The sequence below is a fragment of the Nelusetta ayraudi genome, unplaced genomic scaffold (assembly GCF_046127955.1).
Source record: "Nelusetta ayraudi isolate G7.1 ecotype Tasmania unplaced genomic scaffold, CSIRO-AGI_Nayr_v1 ptg000118l, whole genome shotgun sequence".
Classification (NCBI taxonomy): Eukaryota; Metazoa; Chordata; class Actinopteri; order Tetraodontiformes; family Monacanthidae; genus Nelusetta; species Nelusetta ayraudi.
Window position 1 is genome coordinate 317296 of NW_027466168.1, and position 25443 is coordinate 342738.

At 48.1% G+C, this 25443-nt stretch overlaps 3 protein-coding genes across 7 annotated transcripts; 1 reads left to right on the plus strand and 2 right to left on the minus strand.

Annotated features, from left to right (window-relative positions):
• Positions 1 to 314: 314 nt before the first annotated feature.
• abcd4 (ATP-binding cassette, sub-family D (ALD), member 4) lies at positions 315 to 7446 on the plus strand. 4 transcript variants are annotated; one of them, XM_076049611.1, is made up of 21 exons: positions 315 to 469; positions 560 to 691; positions 917 to 1035; positions 1303 to 1430; positions 2095 to 2234; positions 2421 to 2537; positions 2688 to 2813; positions 3110 to 3160; positions 3738 to 3832; positions 3922 to 4043; positions 4454 to 4545; positions 4651 to 4740; positions 4857 to 4901; positions 5289 to 5494; positions 5585 to 5676; positions 5772 to 5808; positions 5939 to 5988; positions 6089 to 6141; positions 6221 to 6297; positions 6633 to 6748; positions 7135 to 7446. In XM_076049611.1, the coding sequence occupies exons 2-21, from the start codon at positions 651 to 653 to the stop codon at positions 7204 to 7206; spliced, it is 1869 nt and encodes a 622-aa protein (XP_075905726.1). In that variant the 5' UTR covers positions 315 to 469; positions 560 to 650; the 3' UTR covers positions 7207 to 7446. The 4 variants fall into 4 exon arrangements, with proteins under 4 accessions (XP_075905726.1, XP_075905725.1, XP_075905728.1 ...); XM_076049610.1 differs by having other exon boundaries at positions 376 to 691; XM_076049613.1 differs by lacking the exon at positions 4857 to 4901 and having other exon boundaries at positions 377 to 691.
• Positions 7447 to 7463: 17 nt separating this feature from the next.
• Positions 7464 to 18464, minus strand: LOC142903787 (acetyl-coenzyme A synthetase 2-like, mitochondrial). 2 transcript variants are annotated; one of them, XM_076049608.1, is made up of 14 exons: positions 18004 to 18464; positions 17719 to 17815; positions 16259 to 16458; positions 16003 to 16178; positions 15271 to 15423; positions 14320 to 14467; positions 13850 to 13987; positions 12747 to 12839; positions 9934 to 10046; positions 9019 to 9145; positions 8792 to 8919; positions 8251 to 8432; positions 7939 to 8060; positions 7464 to 7844 (listed from the first exon to the last, which is right to left on the minus strand). In XM_076049608.1, exons 1-14 carry the CDS (start codon positions 18317 to 18319, stop codon positions 7597 to 7599), a joined length of 2241 nt encoding a protein of 746 aa, XP_075905723.1. In that variant the 5' UTR covers positions 18320 to 18464; the 3' UTR covers positions 7464 to 7596. The 2 variants fall into 2 exon arrangements, with proteins under 2 accessions (XP_075905723.1, XP_075905724.1); XM_076049609.1 differs by having other exon boundaries at positions 8251 to 8314; positions 18004 to 18462.
• Positions 18465 to 19632: 1168 nt separating this feature from the next.
• Positions 19633 to 25133, minus strand: LOC142903771 (visual system homeobox 2-like). The gene is made up of 6 exons (XM_076049587.1): positions 24571 to 25133; positions 24025 to 24115; positions 23432 to 23555; positions 20981 to 21161; positions 20103 to 20419; positions 19633 to 19689 (listed from the first exon to the last, which is right to left on the minus strand). Exons 1-6 carry the CDS (start codon positions 25040 to 25042, stop codon positions 19633 to 19635), a joined length of 1242 nt encoding a protein of 413 aa, XP_075905702.1. The 5' UTR covers positions 25043 to 25133.
• Positions 25134 to 25443: the final 310 nt, after the last annotated feature.

The window sequence follows — 25443 nt, forward strand, 5'->3', positions numbered from 1 at the left end:
TTTTCTTTTTTTCTTATGTAAAGCCTATTTTAAATATGTCTTAACAAAGATAAAAATCTATTATTTAAACAAAAGTATTTTATTGCTTTGAATTAAGGAGTCTCGCAGGAAGGAGTATTATTGCATTTCATGCACTCGTCTTGCAAAAGCACTTGTATTATATTAAATAATTCGTTTCTTTATGATGACCAGAAAAGAAAGATACAGATAGAGTAAACTGACTTTAAAGCCAGTATTTTAATTTTATTATTACTATTTGTTTTGTTTTTGTTTCTTGTGTTTTAACTATAAATCCAGTATATTTATACCGCGAATGCAAGAATATGTCACTTCCTTTTGCTCTACTCGAAACCGGAAGTCCCGTCTTTTATTTTGCCAAAACAAAACGTGGGACTTCGCCTCACAGCGTGACCCCGGTAGTCAAGTTTCGGTCGGTGCGACGACATGAAAGGGTCATACATTTGACCTGGTTGGTGTAGCATGACATTAATGGGAATATAACACGGTGTCTCTGGACGTCATTTGTGCTTCGCGCTGCTAACCGAAGTGTTGCTCTCAGCCACCCGAGACGTGGTTTATGCTAACCTGACCGAGGGAGACAGAAGTTGTGTCTGAGTGGGGAGGACAGCAAGTCCCTGCTGCTGGTGCAGATGCCTCTGCTGGAGAAGCCCAGTGGCAAAGGGAGGAAAAGGTAGGAATGAAAAAGTTACACGCGTCAAGTTGTCAGTTGTCAGTCACCCTGTGATTTGCATTGTGTCAATAAAGGTTGTACGTTCAAAGGGCGTTATTACGCGCGGACTGTTTTCTTCCTCCTCTTCTTCTTCTTCTTCTTCTTCTTCTTCTTCTTCTTCTTCTTCTTCTTCTTCCCTCTCTCTCTTCCTACCTCCCCCCTCGTTTTTTCTTTTATCTCTTTAAGACCAAAATTAGACTGGAGATTTGTGGAGAGGTTCCTCAGCATCCAGAAGGTGCTGTTCCCATCATGCACCAGCCAGAGCGCGCTGATGTTTGGGACCCTGCTAGCTGTCACCCTGACAGGTAACCACCCTCCTGTTCTCTTCTGTTCTGTTTTAACAAAAAAAAAAAAAAAAAGATTCATGCAAACATGCAACATGCGTGTGTCAGGTCAATGTCAGCTGCTGACTGTCAAGGGATCATCACGTGTCCCGTTCATTGCCTGTTTTGTGGCATTGTAAAAAAAAAAAAAAAAAAAAGCACATTTCCTCTGTACAACATTTTACACAACTGTTAGCATTTAATGCCTTGGTTTCCTTCTCTCTCTGTCTCTGTCTCTCCGCCCACCAGAGCAGTTGATCATTTACCAAGTGGGTGTCCTACCCAGCCACTTCTACAATGTGCTGGGCGATAAGGACTACGCTGCCTTCAAAAGTCTGCTGGGCAAAGCCATGGTGCTCATCCTACTCAACTCCACAGTAAGTTCTTGGATACATGAGTGTGTGGTAGAAAGGTGACCAGCCTCTGCCAGCCTACTGTAGCCCAAAGAATTCCAAGCATGCCAGCAGGGCTCCAGCACCAGGGGGCCCTGCGTATGTTCCACATTACAACTTAATTAAAAAAAAAAAAAAAAGAAGAAGGTTTAACTCCTTAAACACTTTCAGACCTCAGCTCTCGCTCTCAATGTCCTTATACCAGCGCTGCCTCAGACTCAAGTTGGTGATTTGTTTGTCAATTAGTTTATCTTGATGATGCTCTTCTTCTAGGTAGCAGTAAAGAGAAGGAGAATAATCCTTATGAAAACACTGGCCTTATCAAATAGACTACAATTAAAATCAGGTGTGCTCAATCTGGGTTGTATGTTTTTATGTGCCTCCGTATCATTGTAATGTGTCTCTGTTATCACAGACATTAGCTTTACGAGGTCAGCACAACCTGACTTTCTCCTGTTACAGCCCGCTCTGCTGGCCACGTCATCTGCTAACCTGGCACACTGCAAGCACTGCAAACACTACGAGCAGTTCAACTAAGACAACCTCATGCGTTGCAGTCTTGTTGTGTGGCTCATTTTCTGTGTGGTGCTCTCGTCATCGTGTTTTGATCCTAACAAAAACTAAACTCGCCTTCCCTGTTCCCTGACAGTTAAAAAGCGTCGACCAGTTCATCTGCAGTCTGATGTACGTGAGCTGGAGGAAGACGCTGACCGAGAGCCTCCACTCCTCGTACTTCCAGGGCAGAGTCTATTACACCCTCAACGTGCTCAGAGAGGACATAGACAACCCGTGAGTTTTATTAACGCGCGGCCTTTTTCCTCTACGGACACAAATTAAAATTTCAATTTGTGAGTTTAGGAGTGCTTGGGAAAAGGTTTTATGATGATATTACTGTAGCGCTGTAATTTTTCCCCATTGTGGGATAAATAAAGGCATTCTATTCTATTCTATTTCTGTCTTTTAAACTCTCGCCAGGGACCAGAGAATCAGCCAGGACGCTGAGAGGTTGTGTAAGCAGATGAGCACCATGGCGAGTCGTTTGATCGTGTCTCCGTTCACGCTAACCTACTACACCTACCACTGCTTTTATAGGTGAGGGTTTGCAGACTCGCATTTTCTCTGTGTGGAATTCACTTCAACTTTGTGCAATTTCCTGCCCCAGCACATTGTGTGAAAGCCTGACTCACGTCTCGTCTTTTCCTTTTTCTGTTTTTCTTTTTTTTTTTTTTTTTTTTTTTGTAGCACCGGCTGGATCGGCCCCGTCAGTATATTTGCCTATTTTGTGTTCGGGACCTTTGCCAATAAAATGCTGATGGGTCCGATCGTGTCCACCCTGTTTGAGCAGGAGAAACTGGAGGGAGACTTCAGGTACGTTGAAGCTCTGAGAGCTGAAATATGTCGGGACTGTCAACCCACCCAGTGTTGGAGGAAGTGCTGCTCTGCTAAGAGGAAGTTTGTGTCGACTTTGGCCCAGCGCCCTTTATTTGGGTGGATCACCGGTTGTGTCACAACTGAGGAGGACTTCTAATGTAGTCTTTCTCTTGACACACAAATTTGCAACGAGCTAAATAAATTATTTATGTTTAAATTATGGACCGCTGTCATGTAAAAGTTGACACTGTACTTTTTAGTCTGATGAAGGTCTTTGTTTTCCACTCTGGCAGATTCAAGCACATGCAGCTCCGCGTCAACGCCGAGTCAGCAGCTTTCTACAGGTCACACACACACACACACACACACACACACACACACACACACACGCACACGCACACGCACACACACGCACACACACGCACGCACAGGCGAGCGTCCTGTTTGTTCAGCTTTGCTTTGCGATCTTATCTGGCCTGATGAAATTAACACCATGTGCAGCTCTGACTCTCCACTCAACCCAACTGACAAGAATCAACAGTTTCATTGACTTCAACATGCAAACATTGCACACAATGAAAGGTCCTACACCAGGCGTGGGCAAACTATGGCCTGTGGGCCATATGCGGCCTGTTAACCTTCTTAATCCGGCCTAGAAAGAAATTATATTAATAGTAACTGAGTCATAAAATAGTCTTTGTGGCCTATGAGGCAAAAGGTTAGCCCACCCCTGTCCTACGCTGAGCTCTTATTTTGAACCATAATATTTCCCTCAGGCCTGTGAGCTCAAGGGGCTCCCCAGGAAGTGAGAAATAGTCAATTCAGTTTATTTTTGGCTTACTGTTGTCTGGAGCAGTGAGGCACAATCAAAAAAAACGACTGAGACACTAACTGGATGCTAACTGTTTTGTTTTTTTTCAGAGCCGGTAAAGTGGAGCACATGAGGACCAACCGAAGGCTGCAGGCGCTGTTGCAAACGCAGAAGAGCCTCGTGAACAAGGAGCTCTTGCTTTACAGTAGGTGGAGACGATTTAGTGGGGATCTTTGTTTTTCTTTTGTCTACTCAGTGTTGACAGATAACCTCTGTTCCCGCCCCTCCCTCCAGTCGGAGTCAACACCTTTGACTACGTCGGGGGTTTCCTCAGCTACGTTATAATCGCCATCCCCATCTTCACGGGTTTCTACGACGATCTCACCCCCGGTGAGCTCAGCGCGCTCATCAGCAAGGTGAGCACGACTTCTCTGAGGGTTTTTCAGCTTTATTGATGAATCTGTTAACTTAAATTAATGCCTCACAACTTATTGAATTAAAAAAAGATATATTTAGAAATTAAATTTTAGGGATAAGGAGCAATCTGACGTCATTAAATAATATGTACTCTCAAATATGAGCGTATCGCCTTGTGGCCACTAGGTGGCAGCAGTGACCATCCCTTGAGTTAAAAGGCTTTTTCAATGTGTTTGCGGGAAGAGGGGAAAAAAAAACACAACCAAAAGTTTCGATGTACTTCATGTCGTCCCGCGCGACTGCAGCCGCCCTTTTCGTTTGCGTGTGTTTTGTTCTGACCCGCTTCAAACTCTAATCTTGCATCATCGCATCGACTCCGTTTCTTCTCCCACCTCTCGTTTCTATTCAGAACGCCTTTGTCTGCATCTACCTGATAAATGGCTTCACGCAGCTAATAGACCTGTCAACCACCCTGTCAGATGTGGCCGGATACACCCACAGGTGCCGCGCCGCATACTGAGAGTCACCTCTGAGAGTTGTGTGTCTGTGGCCGCCACCCCTGCTCATCATCTGCTCCTGTCTGTGTGTGTGTGTGTGTGTGTGTAGGATTGGAGAGCTGAGGGAGGTGATGGATGACATCCTGCACAAGCAGTGCGACTACGACCCGGCGTCGGGGGAGAGCTACGACTTTGACAGGTTTGTCAGCTGTGGCGCAGCAAACAGCCGGGTGGTGCGGGTGCAGGTGGTGGTGGTGGCGGTGATGATGATGATGATGATGATGATGATGATGATGTCATCGTCGCTCGGACCAGATCGCCCTTGTTGTCGTTGGAGGAGGAAGACGAGACAGAGAGCAGGTTCATCCAGCTGCAGTCTCTGACTGAATGACTGACGTTCAGGGGGAAAAATCAAATTCTGCAAAAAAAATTAAACATTTTTTTTTTTTTTTTTTTTTAATTAAACCCCCAAATTGTACAAAATGATGCATGCACATAGACTTAAACCATGTAAACATAAAATTAAGACTCATGTAAATCACTCGGAAAAACTGATTAAATCACCTTCACCGTAACTGAACGGCTCATTTCCCAAGAAATCACCTTGTCAACTTCTGGGTAGTTATTGTTGATGAATTGATGAGCAGGCATGAATTAGAACTAACAAACAAACAAACAAGCTGCTCTGCAGAGTCAAGTAAGTGTTTTTCCACCGTTACTTATATCCAACCTCCCCAATGCGTGCAGTGACTTTTACGTGCACGCCGGCCCGGTGGACACCGCCTTCATCCTGGAGCACCTCTCCTACAAGTCTCCCTACTCGGAGCAGCTGCTGGTGGAGGATCTGAGTCTGACCATCAGCCAGGGGAACCACCTGCTGGTGGTGGGCAACACCGGCACGGGCAAGACCTCCCTGCTCAGGGTCCTCAACCGCCTGTGGGAGGCTCACAGCGGTGAGGCGCCGGCCGTCGGCCTCCGGAATTGAAGCTTCCGCCTCCGCAGGCGTCACAAAGTTGTGCGTTTTTTTTTTTTTTTTTTCTCAGGTTTTGTCCAGATGACCACGTGCTTCGGGCCCAGAGGAACCGTCTTCCTGCCGCAGAAGCCGTACCTGACTGACGGCACGCTGCGCGAACAGGTCGCCGCTGCCGCCACTGTGTTTATCATGCAGGGTCGGGTTCCTATTTAGAGATTATCAACTAAGAATTATGTGCAATGTGTTTTTTCCAACAGGTCATTTACCCGCTGAAGGATATTTACCCCGAATCAGGTATCAGACATCCTCCATAATCATGGGGCCTGAAATACTCACAGTATTTACAATATGCGCAGCAGCTGCCGGCACCAGATAGAGTGTAGTGAAAGTGAAATATCTGATATTCAATATCGTTTTTTTGCAGGTCCCGTCGACGACGAGAGAATCATTCAGTTCTTGGAACTCGCCGGAGTGGTGGGTGCTGGATTATCATGAGCACGTCATTTAAAATAAATATTGAAAAAAAAAAAAAAAAAAAGTCTCCTGACGACTTCCCGTCTCCGCTCGTCCCCAGGCGAGCCTGCTGAAGCGGACCAGAGGGCTGGACGAGGAGGTGGACTGGAACTGGTGAGACAAGCGGCGCAGTTGAGTGTTGTGTGGCCGCAGTTGAGCGTTGCAGAGTCTGAGCTGTGACGTCTCGCTGCAGGTACGACGTCCTGTCCCCGGGGGAGATGCAGCGTCTGAGTTTCGCTCGGCTCTTCTACCTGCAGCCCAAATATGCAGGTGTGTGTGTGTGTGTGTGTGTGTGTGTGTGTGTGTGTGTGTGTGTGTGTGTGTGTGTGTGTGTGTGTGTGTGTGTGTGTGTGTGTGTGTGTGTGTGTGTGTGTGTAATGTATTCATGAAAAGCATGGCAAAGGAGGCGGGACTCAACCGCTGTGTCTGATTTGATATCCACGTTTAGCAATTTAGATTTGAAACGATTTGCATCTTTTCATTTTGAAAGACGTGACCCACAGTGACGTTTTCTTCTCTTTCGTTTCTCCTTATTGTTGTTGTTGTTTGTTTTGTCTTTTCTTTCACTTTCAACATTATTTTTGCCCCATTCACGGCGGTGCCAGTGCTGGACGAGGCCACCAGCGCCCTGACGGAGGAGGCCGAGGCTCAGCTGTACCGCATCTGCAAGCAGCTGGGCATGACCGTGGTCAGCCTGGGGCACCGCAGCAGCCTGGAGAAGGTGACCTTTGACCTTTGGACCCATAAACACATAAACAAACGCAGACTCTAAAATGGACTGAGCTTTAATCGTCCTTGACAGGAACTTTGTGTTTCAAGATTGAGTTCTGAACGAGGTTTTAGCCTCAAGTCAGCAAAGTCCCTCCTAGAGGGCCAGAACTGCAACTGCAGGACTCACTCATCAGACATTAGTGATGAAATGAACCAATATATTATATACACGGTCCCTGAACGCAACATTCAATTTGATTGAGGAGGCAGTGAGACGGAAAACTGACCTTCGTGAGATATACGCTCGCTCACAGAATCGTTTACTAATATTTATCCATAACATCTGTGACTCCTCCAGATGATCTTAACTCTGACCTTCTCCCCCCCCACCCCCAGTACCATGACGTCCAGTTGAAACTATGTGGAGGAGGCCGCTGGGAAGTGACCAAGTTAAGAGGAGGCAGCTGAGAGAGGACGGAAGCAGCGCAACGTTGTGGGAGAGGAGAGGAAGAAAACACTCCAGTCAAGTCGTCCGGTCGCTACGAACGTTTATCGAGGTACTGTGAAGGGACGGGAGCACTTTTTGCCAAAACTTCACCGTCCCGGAAAAATGAGCGATGGGAAAAAAAAAAATCCTTTCACCTCTGTTGAAGGTGAAGAATGACTCTTTAGATTTTTAGATCTTTTAATACGAGATTACGTCTGTTTTTGTTGATGTTTTTGTGATGTTTACAATCTTACATGAACTCATTTCATTTAAAAATAATAAAAATCAAATGCCACTACGACTGCGTGAATCAGGGTGGATCTAATGCAGTACATTTCTTTGGATATTGATTCATAAAACTGTTAAAAGTGTTAAAGTGATAAAAAAAAAAAATCTTTAAAAAATTGGAAGGAATGTGAAGAGCGACCGTCGGGCCTCACTGGCGCTCGCGCTGGTTGACCTCCAGCAGGTCTCGGTGACCTTGGATGATGTCCTGGATGACGGTGGGGTCCTCCATGGTGCTCAGGTCGCCCAGGCCCCCGGGGTCTCGCTCCACCACCTTCCGCAGCACCCGCCGCATGATCTTCCCCGAGCGCGTCTTCGGCAGGCGCTGGACAAACTGCCGGAAGACGCACGCAGACATTTAATAAGCATTTTATAGCATTTTGGAGGGGATTCCCCCCCCCGGTGGTCCCTGGAGGGGTCCTGGTTACCTGGATGTGGTCTGGACAGGCGTACTTGGCGATCTTCTTGGTCACCGAGCCGCTGAGCTCCCGGGTGACGTCGGCCTGGCTGGCCTCCACGCTCTCCTTCAGCACCACGAAGGCAAAGACGGCTGAGGAAGAGGAGGAGGAGTTGGAGGAGGAGTTGGAGGAGGAGTTGGAGGAGGAGGAGGAGGAGGAGGAGGAGGAGGAGGAGGTTGGGAAGGAGGACGGGGAGAAGTTGGAGTAGGCAGAGGAGGAGGAGACGGTCAGAACCTCCAAGAACCGCAGCTTGACTCAGACGGATACAAAGTGGCCGCTCACCTTGTCCCTTGATATCGTGTGAGAAGCCGATGACGGCCGACTCGGCCACCGCGGGACACTGGTTCTGTGGAGGAGCCCAGGTTTAACGCTTCAGGAGGCACAACTGTCCTCGCCATTGTTTTCAGTAGGTTCAGTCTCGAGACCGTCAAGTCCGGCCTCGACTTCATTTTTGTGCCCTTAACCTTTGAAAAAGTTTGATTTGAAACGCACCGTTCTGGAAATCAGCCCTTTGTGACATCACTAATTAACAATTAAAGGTCCCACACAGTGCTACATTCACTTTTGTCTGTTATCCCTGACTGTTGTGTCTCCCAGTGGTGAGAAGGTGCATCCTTCTTTCAAAAGAAAGGGATGGCTGTCCTGGAAATGTTTCCCTTTGAGACGTCACAGAACTGGAACTCTGCAGATTCTTTTCAATAATCGATAGTGGTGAAAACAACAACAACTGATGGCGCAAAGGTCACTTCACTGAAATCTGGCAAAGTGTCTAATATGGGACCGCTAGTTGGTGCTATTCAAAAACGTAAATATTTCACTTTACCAGCACGTCCTCGATCTCCGCCGTGCCGATCCTGTGGCCGCTCACGTTGATGACATCATCGAGGCGCCCGGTGATCTGGTAGTACCCCTTCTCGGAGCGATAGGCGCCGTCACCCGTGAAATAGTGACCTGCCGACACACACAAACACACACACACACACGCGCGCAGCCGTTTGAGGAGAAGTCCATTAACCCTGGTTCCTGGCTGGAAGGAGGCGGGGCACCTACCAGGAAAGGGCTGGAAGTAGGTCTCAATGAACCTCTGGTGGTCGTTGTGGATAGTGCGGGCCATGCCGGGCCAGGGCTGGGAGATACACAAGGCTCCTGATATGTTGTTGGACGTCAGCTTGTTTCCCTGGAAGGAGAAATAGTGTTGAAAATGAAAAATGACCAACAAAAATGTAATTTAATTGCCTGCTTACATTTTTTGTAAGTGCCCCACAATGTCTCACACACACACAATATGTGTGTGTATAAATGTATGTATCTATATACACATGTACATATATACATATATACATATACATATATATATATATATATGTATATATACATATATATATATATGTATATATATATATATATATATATATATATATACGTATATGTATATATATACGTATATATATATATGTATATATATTATATATATATACATATATATATATATGTATATATATACATATATATGTGTGTAATGCGTGAGTAAATGTTTTTTATTAAATGAACAAACAGGCTGCAGCTTAAAATCCTAGTGTGTGTGTGTGTGTGTGTGTGTGTGTGTGTGTGTGTGTGTGTTGGTCAGCAGAGAGAGAGAGAACGGCAGAGCCGCTCGGAGACGAGAGACTCCAACTGTCTCTGCAATCTGTGCCGCTGCAAACAGGCACAGAGGAGCCGGGCAGATTTTTTTTAATTTATATATTTTTTTTTAATGTGGAGTTTGGCAGGCAGGCTGCACGGCTGCTGGTCCAGCAGCGAAAGTGACACAGCCGGCGAGATTTAAAATAAATAAATATAGACATAAATAATCCTAATCTGCCGCCCCCCCCACCAACCCCGGGGGGGTCGTTCCCAGCCTTCCCTGTGTTTGCAGGGTGCCACCCCACACACACACACACACACACACACACACGCAACCCTCACCGCCATGTCCATGAGGACGGGATTAATGCCAAAGAAGGGTCTCATGGCCATGCCAGGGAGGATCTCAGCGTCCGGGTCCGACGGCCTCGGACTGATGCAGATGCCACCTGTCTCTGAGAGACGACAACAAAAAAAAAACAAACACAAAAAACACACAGCAGATTAGAAAAGCCGGTGTCACTGCGATTTTCTCACCGTGGCAAATCCGACAAAATTAAACAAACATATTTGGTTGGTTTTTTTTTTTTGAAAAATATTTCATCACTCGCTCCTCCAACTGCCTCTGGTTCTCTCGGGCAACGTGGAGACAAAGTCTTCTTTCTTTATAGAAAATACCAGCATTGTAGTTCTTTGTTGCCTTTGGCGTACTTTGGACTTAACGAAGGGCACTTAGACCTCACACTCACTAACACTCAGTGCTTAATACCTCTGCCAGCTCGGTGACGGCGCTCCCGGGAAGGTGTTTGTTTACAAAAATGTATTTTTAGCAGGCGTGAGCCGACAGGAAGCGAGAGCCGAGCGCTTCTGCTGGACGCTGTAAACAGAGGGCTAAATAGGCTGTTGTGCTTTGTTGGGAGATTTTCTTTAGAAGGTTGCTGTTGTTGCTGCTGTTATTCTTTAAAGTCAAATGAGCAGAACCCCCTCTCAGCTTCAAAGTCTGTAGTGGAAATTAAACATGGACTGTGTGTTAAAACAGTAAGAAAAATGTTTTTGCCCGCTTGATTAAAATGGTTAATGCGGCGTTGACCCACCTGGACTGCCTTTACTTAGCAAGGGTTGAACCTCGTTGGGGCAACACATCTCTTTTGTAAAGCACCAATTTGAAAAACACACACACACACACACACACACACACACACACACACACACACACACACACACACACACACACAGACAGCAGAGTGCGTGTGGAAAATGTGAAAGTAACCGAGGGGCTGCGGAGGGCGACGCCGCAGATCTGGCCAACTACCAGCGTGTCAATCCGGCCTAATCCCCTCTCACTGCTACAGATGTAGATTGTCGGAATTACAGCCATTAGAGCCATACTAAGTAAATTAAATGCAATTAGGTTTGCGGGCGACCGGCGGGGACCCTGGTAATCCGGGAGACGGCAGACGGGCCACGCAGAGGGGGCAAAGTAGGGCGCAGCAGATGATCCCACAATAGCAGCAGCAACTGGCGCCGCGCTCGCATCAACCGTAACCGTGAGATCTGAGCTCTGATATCTCCCCCCCTCCCCCCCACCCCCCCTTTCCACCACCATCCTGGCTCGGTGTAAAAAAAACAAAAAAGAAAAAATCACAAAAGCACTTCCTGGTTGGACCTCAGAGCAGGGAAATGGGAGTTTTGACAGCGTGGATAATAAAACGTGTTATTCCGAGTCTCGCTGATCCGACGGGTCGGCCGCACGCCAGCCGCGGATCAAAATCTCGTTCCCTCTCTAAACAGGCTACTTGCTCCCAGATCAGCCCAAATGGCTGTTTACGAATAATGCCACTTAGTCCTAATTAAAAACTCTGTCGCATGAAAACGGCATAATAGTATAATCCTTTTTTTTTTTTTCTTTTGCTGAGGTCGGCTATTTGGGTCATATCAGTATCTGTGACTCCCACCATGTTTAATTATCCCCCAATTAATGATGGAGTTTTGCAGCCGAGGCGTTTGCTGCTTCCTAAATGTAATAAAGCTACTGCGACATGCAGTCCCATCAGGGAATCACCTGATTCTGAAGCTCCTTTAGCTTCCTGATGTAGCCGCTAGTCTGCAGGTGCATGACGACCGTCACTGCAGCTGCTTCGAAGATCCCAAATTTCAGATTTGTCCCTTCGGTGGGGACTTCAGCGGGGGCATTAAATCAAAAAACAATTCAATTCCTTTAATCTCCAGAAAACAACACATTTAGCCCACTGTTTGCAGCCATCTGCGGAAAAAACTTTCCGGGAAGGTCGGACTCTAGTCTCCTTCTTGGTGCGTTCACTGACTGGTCAAAGACATTGTGTCAATAGTTCCTGTAGACACCACAGCCTTGGCCGCTGACCCGCCGCTGCACTCGGCAAATGGCTTTTTATGGGCGTGTTGGCAAGCACGGTGGAAAAAAAACCCCACAGGTCTTATTTAATGCTTCTCGCATTCCTCCAGCAGCGTCAGCGCTAATCCAGGGGCTCTTGCAGTGTATGGATGGAAGAAGGAAAAAACACTTGGATTGACTCTGTCCATCTTTTTTTTCGTCGTCCTGTTCTGGTGATTATCTCCATGACGTATTTATGCAGGAATCCAGTGGGAACAGAAGCATTTCCTTCTTGTGTGTGTGTTAGTGTGCGCACATGTGGGTGTGTGTGTGTGTGAGAGAGAGCCGACTATAGTGTGGTGTAGATACACACTTGGCCGCTAGTCAAGTGTTATGTAAGTCAGCCCTGGCTGTAGATTCGGCTCTGTTCTCCCCTTCAAGGCTGCAGACGTGGCTCTCGGCTAAAGAAGAAAATACTACAACAACTACAACAACAACAACAAAAAAAAAAAAGCTTTCTGAACCCCGAAAACTCCCTCGAAGAAAAAAAAGTCCGGTAACTTGTTCGGGGTGACGATAACTGAGGAAGAAAATGGCTGCGGGTTTTTTTTTTTTTATTATCCTGTGTTACCTTTCTACGGTCATTGCTCTCTGTTTTAAAGACTACTTGTTTACGACGCTGATTGCAGTTTTATAAGTTTTATACTGCAGGGCGTAGTGGTCATGAATCAGCAGGGTCGTCCGTGCGGGGAAACTTTGCGCAAACGTTGCCGGTGTTAGCGACGTTTGTCTGGTGGTTTATTACCTGTTTGCCACCAGGTGTCCACCACGGGGCAGCGTCCGTCCCCGACCACGTTGTGATACCACTCCCATGCCTCCGTGTTGATGGGCTCCCCCACTGCGCAAAAGACAAGAGCGGTATGAGTATGAGTCTCGTGAGGTTGGTTTTTTTGTTGCTTTTGTATGACACGTTTTCCTTGCCGGATGAAAACAATACACTCGGAGATGAAGTGCGAAATGTACCGCTCGGCTTCTGTTTGGACCCTTATGTTTCATATTTCAAAGGAAGGAACAGGTGCTGCGCGCACGTTTGTGCACGTGTACATATCTGCGTCCCCCCACCATTCCCCCCACCCCACCCCGTGAGTCTGCACAGGCACATGTCAACCTTGCTGCAGGGGCTTGACTTTTAAAAAAAATGCTTTGGGATATCACACTGAGGAAAAAATATATTTATATATATCTGGAGAGAGAGAGAGAGAGAGAGAGAGAGAGAGAGAGAGAGAGAGAGAGAGAGAGAAAGAACACAGCGTCGGCTGTGCTGTGACCGCTGTGAAGTTTTATGTCACGGCTGGTGAGAAAAGTGCCAGCTGGTTTTAGCAGATAGGCTTTATTTCTTTATTTGGCCAATGAGAGGCGGCGTTGCATAAACAGCAACCTGCTGCTCTCCCAGTTAGACGGCCATCAGTCTTAAACAACTTCAATAAACTGGAAGAGCCTGCTTCAAATCCCGGTGAACAGACTGCAGCTGCGTTTGACTCCTGGCCACACGGCAATCGCACTTCCTGGTTTGGTTATTCATTCCCTTGACAAGCTGCCCCCCCCCCTTCTCCCCCCCCCCCCCCCCCCCCCCCCCCCCACACACACACACGTGTCAGTTTGAACTTCCCTTTCTAGAAACAAGAGTTTATATGGCACTGAATGTGAGTGTTGAAGGTCACGTTAATGCTTAGGCTAGATTCTACTGAAGCAGCCTTGCACAACTGGTTATAAGAATGATGATGCAATGCCAACAGTTTCCAGCTTAAAAAACAAACTGGAAAAAAAAACACCTTAAAAATGCTAAAGACCTTCCACGTGTCTGAAAGGGAGCAAAAAAAAACAAGCCAGTGTGAGACACGGACGCACCGGAGCCGAGGGTTTTCAGGGAGGAGCGGTCGTACTTCTGCACCCACTCGTCTCCGTACTTGAGCAGCAGGCGAATGGCCGTCGGGGCGCCGTAAAACTGGTTTATCTTCAATCTCTGGACCGTCTCCCAGTACCTGCCTGTCAGCCACAGATCACACAGAGAGAGCCGGTGAGCTAGCGAGCGCAGGTTAGCTTAGCCCCGCAGCTTCCTGACAATTTTTAGTCTAAGTGCTATACATAGACAGAGACACAGGAATGCTAAGCTGCGGGCAGTGGATGGTAAAAAATAAAAATAATAATAATAACACAGAGAAAAGTGCAGAGTAAAAGTGAGAGGCAGTAACAGCATAATTGCAAATTTTGTTGCACTCCTGTATCATGACAATAACGAATTGATTAATTTGAGATTAAAGAATTAATTCATGAATCAATCAATTGAAGATTTCCAAGGTTCTGATTCTGTCGCCCACCTGGATCGGGGTAAACTGGCGTGCTCTCAAAGAGGACGGTGGTGCTGCCGTTGGCCAGCGGCCCGTAGACGATGTAGCTGTGACCCGTGATCCAGCCGATGTCGGCCACGCAGCCAAACACGTCGCCGTCGTGGTAGCCAAACACATACTGAAGGGTTGGTGGAGGAGGAGGAGAGGGGGGAGGGGAGGGGAGGGGGGCGATAATGGGATTATTATAAATTAGAAAAAAAAAAAAGGAAAAATGTTTTTTTTTTAGTGGCATTTTCAAGCTACCTGGACACTTTTGCGGCGGTGAGGTTGGCGCACGCATGCAAAGAGAGAATAGAGAGTTCAGACGTGCAAAGTGATCACGGGTCAATATGACAGGAAAGTGAAAAGTTTGTGTGTGTGTGTGTGTGTGTGTGTGTGTGTGTGTGTGTGTGTGTGTGTGTGTGTGTGTGTGTGTGTGTGTGTGTGTGTTAACGCTTCACTAACTCTCAACTGTGAGGCAAAGGCTCAGATAAGCCCTTCGGTGCTGATAATGAAAACTGTGGCTGGCGGAGGCTCGGCCCTAATCTCAGTGGCAGCAGCCAGTGGGTGTGGCCTCAATCCTATACATTTGCATAATGGTGGTTTGGGGTAGGGTTTTTTTTTGTGTGTGTGTGTGTGTGTGTGTGTGTGTGCATACGGTGGGCCAGATGGACTGAGATGAGATTTCAGAGTTGAAACGTAGGTGAGCCTCTCAAGGTCGACTGGTGCATGCCGAGGGCAAAAGGCAGAGATATTAGTGAGGAAGTGAAACAGTCGCTGGGAATAGAAGCGGGCGATTGGAGGATGTTAGATTGAGGAACTTCGGCAGGGGAAAAGCCTGGAATTAATCCAGCGAGGCAGAGGAAATGTGACGATAAGAGCGGCTGTGAGCCGGCCGGGTCGAAGGCGGAGGCCACCGGGCCCGCTCGGTGCGAGCTTTACCCGGTGCGTGAGCGCGGCGTACAGCAGGTAGCCGGCCTGAGTGTGGACCAGGGCCTTGGGCTTCCCGGTGCTGCCCGAGGTGTAGAGCAGGAAGAGCGGGTCCTCGCTGTCCATGGCCTCCGGCTCGCACACCACCTCCTCCGCCCGCATCTCCTGCAAACACGCCCGCCAGAGACATCCCATAATACTGCAGAATCTTCCATGGACAATTGACAACTTCCTGTCAAATGCAAGAGAATCTCGCTTGTTTTACGCTGGCTTGTCAAACAAAAAAAAAACTATTTTTAAAGAATTGAACATTAGACAGGGTGATCTTAATGGTCCAGTGTGTCGTTATTTTTAAGGAAGCTGGTCTGATAGTGCGGTTTGTATTTAGCGCACTGTCAGAAAAGACTTCCTTGAAAAATGGTGGCGCAAGACGGTAGCGAACGAGAAGAAAGACTCTTATGTAATATATATGAGAACCGTAAGGGTGGGAAAACCCAGTCACTTTCATTGTACTGCGACGATACACTTTTGCTCATGTATTCATGGGCAGTATGTTAAGTTTTTATCAATATAATAATCATAAATCAAGGCACATTTCTACACACTGGACCTTCAACCACCATCAGTGACAATAACTTTCATTTTTTAGCTTTTTGAAAAAAATACGAGACCCCCTTTAAACTTTGCATTGAGGATTTCGGGGGGCGGGGGGGTCCTGGTTTCAAGCCCTCTCTGGTCTCTCACCTCCTCCATGTCCACGTCTTTGTGGGTGAACTCCACCGGGTTCTCCGTCCTCATGGCCACCAGGACGTTCCGCACCTGCGGGCAGCTGCTGACCGCCGCGTCCACCGTCTTCTTCAGCTCGATGAGCCGCCCCCCCCTCACGCCCTGGTTGGCGGTGATGACGGCGCAGGACTGGGCTGTGCGAGCGGCCGTGGAGGAGATTCTATTTTTTAGTAACCCCCCGTCGTCGACCCCCCAACTTCGGGATCATCCTCACCGTCTCTGATCCGCTCGCCGAGGGCCTCGGCGCTGAAGCCCGCAAACACCACGTTGTGCGTGGCGCCGATGCGGGCGCACGCCAACATGGAGGCCACGGCCAGCGGGCAGGGGGGCATGTAGATGGTGACGTTGTCGCCCTTCTTCACGCCGCGGCGCCGCAGCAGGTTGCCCAGGCGACAGGTCATCTCCAGCAGCTCCCTGATGCAGAAAGGGGGCGACGCTGAGCGACACTGAGCGACACTGAGCTATTTCCACTGGCGTCGTCGTAGTCCAACAGACTGGTCTCGGTCTCAAGACCTGTTTTTAAGGGTCTCGGTCTCGTCTCGGACTCAGAGGCATTGTTACTGGGTCCTGTCTCGGTCTGGACAGAGTCTGGACTTTTGATCAAGACCAGTCCAGACTCACACGATAATAACAGAAAACAATCCCGGTTATTTTTGTCTGTTTTGTTGTTATTTTTCTTTGATATATAAAGTCTTGGTCTGGTCTTGGTCTCGACGCTCTCTGGTCTTGATAATGTCTTGGTCTCGGTTGGTGCCGTCTTGACTACAATGACTCACAGCCAGTTTGACCAGTTAGCAACGGCCTGAGGCTTCCAACTGATGTGAGGGGCAACGTTGGAACTGGACTTCTCTCTTGGTTGCTTTGTGATGTTTCACTCTTTCAACTAAAAGCTTTCTTCATTTCTAAAAAATGTAAATAAATGGAGGGCAAACTATGCATTTTTGCTCAGTATTACCAACAATTTGGGGATTTGGGGCTTTTTCTGCTCCATTCAGTGACTGTTTGGGGACAAGTTGGGGCAGAAATCTGTTTATTGTGTGTGTGTGTGTGTGTGTGTGTGTGTGTGTGGCAAGCAGACCCCCGCCCATTTCAGTTGCAGCAGTGAGCACACCTTTGCCCCAGGATCACCTTGGAGGCGGTGGTCCTGAGAGTCGTTACATTCCATTAGTGTTTGTCCGAGTGTGTGTATGTGTTGTTCAGTCATTGGTTGAAACCTGTTAGCGAGTGGCTCCCCTAAACAGCTTCACGCTGTTGCTGATGCGCCACCCTGCCTGCTGTCCTGCACCGTTAAGACTCACAGAAAAATCCATCATGACAATCCTAATAAGTCGGGCTTATTGAGAGAAGCTAAAACTGAAAGTGGAGCTGGTGCAGCATTCTGGCTGCTGCTGCTGCTGCTGCTGCGCTCACTTCCTGTTTTCTGTTTTGTCCTCCTCGCTGGTGGTTTGTAAAGTTCAGTTCGCAGGGGGTCAACTTCTGCTTTTGCCGCAACAACAACTCAAGGACGGTGCTCCCGTGAGACCGAGGCGGTGAAGATTTGAAATATTCTCTCCTTTCAGTTCAGGGTTGCCAACAACAAAACAACACATGGGGGGCGGATGATGGTGGGGTGGGGAGGGTGGGGGGGTTGGGTGGGGGAGGGGTGACCTCAGACACAATAATGAAGCCACTCACCCGTAAGTGACCTTCACTTCTGACCCGGGCTCGTCTTTCTCCCAGACCAGCGCCACCTTCTCAGGGTTGGCGTGCACATGGCGGTCCAGGCAGTTGACTGGGAGGGAGCACAGATGGACAACAGACACGTCGGCGTGATGCGTTTGAGGACTTGTTGTGTCTTGATAGAAGGTTATTGGCCTGGATGGCTGGAATTCCCCCCCCCCCCAGCAATCCCCCAGCACACCCGGAAAATAAATAAATAAATAAATAAATAAATAAATAAATGGAACATGCAACTCTTACCCGACACGTTGAGCTTCCCCCCGTCGAACCACTTGATCCGGCCGCGGGCGAGGTCGCAGTCCTGCACCGTGTGGAAGTCGCTGATCCAGCTGAGGCGGTGGCGCGCCGCCGCGGCCCAGAAGCGCTCCCCGCTGGAGACGGAGAAGCGCTGCAGCTGCGAGGGGCTGCGCACCTCCTCGAAGCCGCCGGCTTCCGGCATGTAGGCGGTCAGGTTGCATTTGGCCCGGCGCGGCGGCGAGGGCGGCGGCGGCGGCGCAGCGCGGCGGAGGGAGCCGAGGAGGCACCTGGAGGCGCGCGCGCCGGGCAGCGGCCACATGCTGGACGGACTGCGGAGATAGTGGAGACGGTGACGGTGCGGGAGGTGGAGTTGGAGGGCGGGCGAGGGGGGGCAGGAGGAAGGGCGTCGTCCCGAGTCAGAAGAAGTTGTTGCGCGACTTCATCATCGCCCATCCAGCGGGGGAGACGGAGGGGGGGGGCGGGCGGAGGGAGCTTGAAAGTGAAAGGGAAGGATAGGAGGGAGGGAAAGGGGGGGGGGGCACCAGAGGGGGCGCCGTGCTGCCTTAAAGGGCGGGACTTAAGACAGTTTTGGTTTCTGTCGACGCACGTCACGCGTATTTATTTTTTTATTTATTTTTTTTCCCCCGCGCCATAAAAGTTAAAGATCGACCAGCGGCGCCTGAACCGATCAGGCCACGCGATACTTTTACTCCGTCTGGTTTGGAACGTGGAGAAAGTCAAGAAGACAATCCAGCTGTTCTGTGCTGGCATCCCGGCAGCATGATCTCATCCTTATGAAAACTCTTCTCAAATAACAAAAACAGATGCTGTGGCTATAATGAAGAATTCAGTTGCATAAAGTTGGAGGTCATGGAAGTTGACCTTGCTTTAAAGGACCAGTGCGTGGACTATAGAATAGATTTGTTTGTCATTTCTAGTCGCACTTGTAAGGAACAAACGCAGCAGTGTTCAGTTTTTACCGATGTTTGCAACAATCCACCAAACTACCTGATACGGGTGGTTCGATTTTTTTCTACTTTGAAGTTTTCGTGATTTTTGAAGGCAAATTCTTCCGGTCTGTTAGTTTTTTTTTAATTATAGCAAAGTCCTCCCATTGAAACACAGCAAAGCTTCAACACTCAACAACATCACCTTGCAGACCAAGAGAGTTCTTAAATATATTTTAATTACAGACTACAGTCACATTTATACAGAGACAAACACTTTTAGTCTTTTTTTTTTTTTTCCCTCACTGTACACTGTGATACTCCAGCGGTGGGCATACAACATCGCTGAAGTTGCTTTCACGTGGAAGAGTTGAGTGGGAAAGGCTGGAGGAGAGACCGCGCCGCCTCATTCCTCCACCCTCTCCTTTGTCTCTTTTGTGAGTCTGCGGGACTCCGTTTGATAGGAGCGGTCACGGCGGGGTCAGAGGTCGCCGTCGTCTCCTCCCGAGCGCCTCGGGAGCCTCAAAGCGTCACCAAGTCAGTAGAGATGAAGGAGGGAGGCAGGGGGTCCGCCGCTGGGGTGGTTAAGTAGCTGCCGAGTCAGGGTTTTGTTGTTTTTTTTGTCCTGCAGTCTTTGAAGGGAAGCACCTTCTCCTTCACGACGACGTCCCACTTGATGCAAAGTTCAGTTCCCAGCGCCTTCCAAACGCTGCTCTCGCTCGCTGGCTTTTTCACAAAGTGCCTGCATGAATGCACAGTTGAGGAAATTTCTGCCATGTCACCGAGATGCTCCTCCATCTCCAACCTCCTCCTCATCTCCGGGCATGTGCAAGAGTGTCCGGCGAAGAGCTCAGTCGCTCCAGCAGGAAGATGAAAAAGTCTTGTTGGGGTTTTTTTTTTTTTTTTTTTTTGCAGGAGGCTGTAATTATGCTCGATTGCAGAGACTACAGAGTCTGGCAATAGCTATACTTGTGCAATGCTGCTCCGCTGGGGCGGTCGGGGGAGCGTGATGAAAAATCGAGATATGAAAAATATGAAGCGTCTCAGATCTCAGTCTGACGGTTTTTGATCCGCTCGGCTCGCAGACAGGTTTGCGCTCTCGGGTCACTTCCTGTTTCACTTCAGCTCCTCCTCTGTGCCTCCGGCCCCTCCCACCCCAGTGCTGCCACCCCGCCCCTCGGTCACCCCCTGGTCCTGGCCTTCTCCTCCTCCTGCCGCCTCCGGAACTGTCCGCAGCATCTTGGCGCTGTGCTCCTGCGCCTTGGCCCTCAGTGCCAAGATGCTGTTCTCCCGCAGCTCCTCCCGGGAGAAGTCAGAGTCTTTGGCGTGCGTCTCCCTCTCTCGCTCCCTCTCTCTCTCCTCGGCCGGCGGCGCCGCTCGCCCCTCGGGCTTCTCCGTCGGCGGAGGCGGCGTCAGGCTGCTGCGATGTCCCGGCTCGCAGCTCGGAGGCTCCACAGACTTCTTGTGCATGCCTGAGGTGAGGGAGAAGGTAGAAGAAGAAAAAAAATGTGATGCTTGAATCCGGCTGAGATGGAAGCACCTGAGTCACCTAATTGATTTGAACCAGTCAATAGACCTGAGGGGTGAGAGAGGGATGGGGGTGGGGGGTGGGGGCTAAAGGAGTCTAATCTGTCCTGATTAAGTGGGATTATCAGTGTATTGACCGTTGCCTCCTATTGATGCTCTGACACTTTCATTGGGTGCAGACAGACGCGAGGTTCAGCTCTGCAGCTCCGACTGACTTTAATCCCGAGTTTCTCACACCTTCTCCTGGAAAACGGCTCATTGATCTCAACATTAAATCAGGATTAGCCCCTTTAAATCCAAGATCCTTCCCTTCCTCTGACGGGCCTGTTTTGCTCTTCACCTAAAAACCTTCCATGTGCTGCTGAACCGTGAAACTAAGATTGTCAAACTTGAATTCTGTTGCACATTTTTTCTTCATTTTCTCCTGATTCTGCCAGGATGACCCCTCTCTCCCCACCCCTCCACCCACACCCTCACCCCCACCCCCGACCCCCTCCAGGTCGTACCGAGGAGCCAGGGCGCGTAGGAGTCGGTGACGCCGTCCTTGGCCGACTTGAGGATGGACTCGGGCAGCGGGATGGAGTGACGCACCATGGCGCCGTACAGGCCGTACTCGGCCATGACGCTGCTGCGGCCCCAGCACTTCTCCCGCTTCCTCCACTTGGCCCTGCGGTTCTGGAACCACACCTGCAGCACAGACGGCGAGATGGGTAAGAGGTTAAAAAGATAAAAAATAAAATGAACCTGTTTGTGTTTCTGATCTGAACTGTGTGCGTTTTAAAAGCTGCTTATGTAAACTAAACAAACCAAAGAACAACTTCAGTGGTGAAAGCGCAGATTTGAACCTCGGACTGTTTTACATTCTCGCACTAAAGGGAGGTGTTGTTGTTATTGTTACACTCGCTTTGATTCACTTTTTTTTTTTTTTAAAGCTAATAAAAGTCCACTTTGCACCCGTCGTTAATCACTGCTGTGACCAGTTCTGTTCCGATAGGAAAGAGAAATAACTTTTTATTTCCCTGATAAGAGATTAAATATCCAAGAATGATTAATAATAAATCAGTCAAGGGTGTGTTTGCCAAAGGCCGGGCTCTGCTGCTCTGCCGCTCGCCGCCTGCCTCAAAACACTTCAATTAATCACGTAAACGTGTGAACAACAAACAGCAGCAGCAGCACCTCAGAAAATCTCACTGTCATCAACTGCAACGGCTGTTTGGTTATTTTATACCAACACGTTCCTCCACTACAGGCCCTCTGGTTGTGTGTGTGTGTGTGTGTGTGTGTGTGTGTGTGTTGGTTTTCATCCAGTGCATTCTCTCCTTTCTGCTGCTGGAGTGTTTAAATTGATTTCCGAGCCGAGCTAGACCTTGTAATAGCTGCAGCCGGCTTGTTGAATATGGATGAGGTAAAAGAGGAGGGAAAGGGGAGTGGTGGTGGTGGGGGGGGGGGTTTAAAATGACAGGAGGAGAGGGAGGAGATTATGCGTGCGTGCATGTATGTGTGTGTGTGTGTGTGTGTGTGTGTGCCTTGGCTTGGAATTAAAAACGATCAAAGCCCGGCCCTGCGAAGCCATTCAGGTAGATCTGATGATAACCTCCATCTCATAAAAAGATGGGCCTCAGATGAGCAATCATGCTTTTTGACAGCAGTGCTGTGAGTGTGTGTGTGTGCGCCTGAAGGTGTAACTGTGTGTGTGCGTGTGTGTGTGTGTGTGTGTGTGTGTGTGTGTGGGAGGAGGAGAGAGGTGACCCCCGAGGCGAGGAGGCTGATTGAAAAATAAGTTAATTTCCAGGCCTGGATCGATGGGAGTCAGGCAGTCAAATGTCCTGGGAAATTAAAGAGCTCGCGGCAGCCGGGCCGAGGCTTCCCGCTCCGCCGATGACCCGCGCTAATTAATTTCTGTGTAGTTATCGTTTCATTTTTTTTTTTTTTTTTTTTTGGAACCGCGGCCCCTTTCGAAAAGGCACGATGAGATCTCAGAAATGAACCATTTACCAGTGAGTTAATGAAGGATGGAGGTATAGTGGGGTTTTGTCTGTCTGTCTATCCATCTATCTATCTGTCTGTCTATTTATCCATCCATCCATCCATCCATCCATCCATCTTTAGACATGCTTTTCAAAATCATTCTGCCTCCCTCCAGAACTTAAAGTGTCCTCAGAAAATAAAGATTAGGATTCATTTCTGTGATGCATCGCGGTGTGTGTGCAGGTGCTTCAGTGACCTTCATTAGTCACCACATAGAGAAAGAAGCTTCTGGTTTTGCTTTGGGCTCGGGGGCCTTTCACTGTGTTTTCGTGAGGCTTCTCTGCGGCTCCTCCCACAGTCCAAAGACTTGCCGATGGGCTGGACACTCTAAATTCACTCTAAATAGGTGTGGGTGTGAGTGTGAGTGTGACGTGTTTGTATGTTTGTGTCCCTGTGTTTTGCCCTGATGACCTGTTTGATTTCACCATGCAACCGACGACTGTGATTGGCTCCTGCACAGCCGCCATCCTGAGGGCAGGATGAGCGGTGACATTAACTGGACGGATGAACTCTTTGGCATTTAAAATGATCCAATATGATGTTGTGCCTTAACAATTTCAAAAATTTTAAAACAGAAATTATTTTATATTTTTTAGTTCTTGCGCAATTTTCATTTTGTCAAGTTTTTCTTGAAAATCGTTTAATTGTGGAAACGACAATTTTTCAGGCTTTGCACCATGAGGAATTCTAAAGAAATATAACCTTTCCATCTATTTATTGCTAAATCAACAGCTCATATTACAGATTCTTTTTTCCATTTTTTTTAAATCAAATTTGCAAACGAGTTTGTAAGGACTGTTATTCTAATGCGGTGCCCTTTATTTTAATGAGCTCACTGCCTGTGAAGACATCTTTAAAATGTCACACTTTCACTTTCTCACACACACACACACACACACACACACACACACACACACACACACACACACCTGTATTCTGTCCTCGGGCAGCTCGGTCTTCATGGACAGCATCTCTCTGGCGTAAACGTCTGGATAGTGAGCTTCGTTAAAGGATTTCTCCAGCTCCTCCAGCTGGTAGGAAGTGAAAATCGTTCTGCAGATAAATTGGAGGGAGAAAAGATCATAAATAATTAAGTAGGGCTTCTTTTCCATTTCTCTTTTTTTTTTTTTTTTTTTTTTTTTACATTTCCAATAAATATTTTGGAAATGTATATAAAAAGCCAAACAGGAAACTGTTTGTGGACAAAAAAATATAGGGCTTGGTCCAAAATTTAAATTAAAAACCAAAGCATAATATGGCAATACATATACTAATTTCCTAGTCTTTGTCGAAACGAAAAAATAAAACAAAGACCAAATGCAATTTTTCAAAATAAATGCAGAGGTGGGATAAATTTTAAATGTTTGGATTATTATCATTCTGTAAAAGTCATTCGCCTCTTGAGATTTTTTTTTTTTTCCAAAACGTGAAAAATAAAATTGAAAGTATCTGTGGATAGTATTGGTCCTGGGGGAGACAAAAGAAACGAACAATTTACGTTCAGATTATTTATCTTATTTACCTGTGTCGTCTTTTCTTTCTTTTCTTGTTCTGACTGATGCTGGATTTGGAGAATTTTTGATCACTGGAGGAAAGACTCATGTCATCAGAATCTGTGGGGGGGAAACACCGCTTTAGAATTAAAAAAAAAAAGCAACAATGATAACACGCTAATTTATTAACAATTCTGTTAGTCTTTTTTATTATTATTATTGTTATTATTATCATTATTATTATTAAAGAATAAAAAGCGTTTATGCTCACTGTTAAACCTTTGCAAAAACCCTTCACTTTTTCCAATGTTTTCTCTTCATTCCAAACTAAAATTTCGATCAAGTAAATTGCAAATAAATAATCGAATACCTTTGATGACATCACGTTAGTGTTCTTTTTTTTTGCCAATTTTCAAAGCATCCATGATTTTTTTTTTTTTTTTTTACGACATTTGCGTTTCTTTTTTCGTTTTTAATATTTAGCCACACATGCACGCACACATTTTTTTTTTCCAGATTGAATCAGCAGCTCAGTCCCTCCTCAGCCAACAACAACATCAACAACAACAACTCACCGGAGCTGGCCGAGTGCTGCGCATCCATGTGCACGTCCATGCGCGCCACCCTGTGCAGCGGCTGCAGGTGCACGTTCTGCGCCTCGGACAGCACCTCCAGGAAGGCGGGCTGGCTGTAGAACGGGTGGATGCCCTCCGCCGCTCCCAGCAGCCCCATGCCCATCCCGAGGGCCGCCCGCCCGGCCAACATGTGGCCCCGGTGCGGCAGAGCCTCCAGCGGCCTGCGGGGCGCCGCCGCGGCCGCCACAGCCACCGCGGCCGCCACTGTGGGCTCCTTGTTGAGGCCGAGCAGCTCCTGAATCCCGAAGCCGGTGCGCCGGTGCGCCGTGGGGGCCATCTTCCAGGCCGGGGCAGGGTGGTGGTGGTGGTGGTGGTGGTGGTGGTGGGACCCCCCGTGGTCCACGCCGGTCTGCGGGGGCGACCTGGCTTTATTCTCGGTGTCTGACAGCACCGCTCCGTCCTTCCCCGTCATAGCAGCGTCTCCCTGTCTCTCTGTTTATCCCTCCTCGCCTAAAGAGTCAGAGTTGCTGATGCAAAGATGCTCCGGTGTCTCGCGGCCCGCCTACGGCTGCCGCGCTTTTAATCCCGCAGGCAACAGGCTGCAGCCAATCACAGGAGGGGACGGAGCCCCCCCCCCGCACCAAAGTTTGCTGCGGCTCCGTCCGTGACGCCTCGTCACACAATTAGGTAATTTCACAATTTCTGGTGGCTAAAATTGGCTCGTTTATTCTGATGACGAAAAAAATCAGACACAACGAAGACACAGCAGAGGCTCGTGTTTTTTTTTTTTTTTTTTATGTATTCACTTTATGACAGGACAAAACAAAGGAGAACATTTTTTAAACAATTTGACGGATTTGTCTCCTTAAATGT

Coding starts and splice junctions, on each gene's coding strand:
- LOC142903771 (XM_076049587.1), bottom strand. CDS start 25,042: ATGACGGGGAAGGACGGAGCGGTGCTGTCAGACACCGAGAATAAAGCC. Junction 23,556..24,024: donor AGAAAGAAAAGACGACACAG/GTAAATAAGATA, acceptor ATTTATCTGCAG/AACGATTTTCACTTCCTACC. Junction 20,420..20,980: donor CTACGCGCCCTGGCTCCTCG/GTACGACCTGGA, acceptor CCCTCACCTCAG/GCATGCACAAGAAGTCTGTG.
- LOC142903787 (XM_076049608.1), bottom strand. CDS start 18,319: ATGTGGCCGCTGCCCGGCGCGCGCGCCTCCAGGTGCCTCCTCGGCTCC. Junction 15,424..16,002: donor AAGACGTGGACATGGAGGAG/GTGAGAGACCAG, acceptor GCGTGTTTGCAG/GAGATGCGGGCGGAGGAGGT. Junction 9,146..9,933: donor CCGTCCTCATGGACATGGCG/GTGAGGGTTGCG, acceptor TTCTCCTTCCAG/GGAAACAAGCTGACGTCCAA.
- abcd4 (XM_076049611.1), top strand. CDS start 651: ATGCCTCTGCTGGAGAAGCCCAGTGGCAAAGGGAGGAAAAG. Junction 3,833..3,921: donor CAAGGAGCTCTTGCTTTACA/GTAGGTGGAGAC, acceptor CCCTCCCTCCAG/TCGGAGTCAACACCTTTGAC. Junction 5,495..5,584: donor CCTGTGGGAGGCTCACAGCG/GTGAGGCGCCGG, acceptor TTTTTTTCTCAG/GTTTTGTCCAGATGACCACG.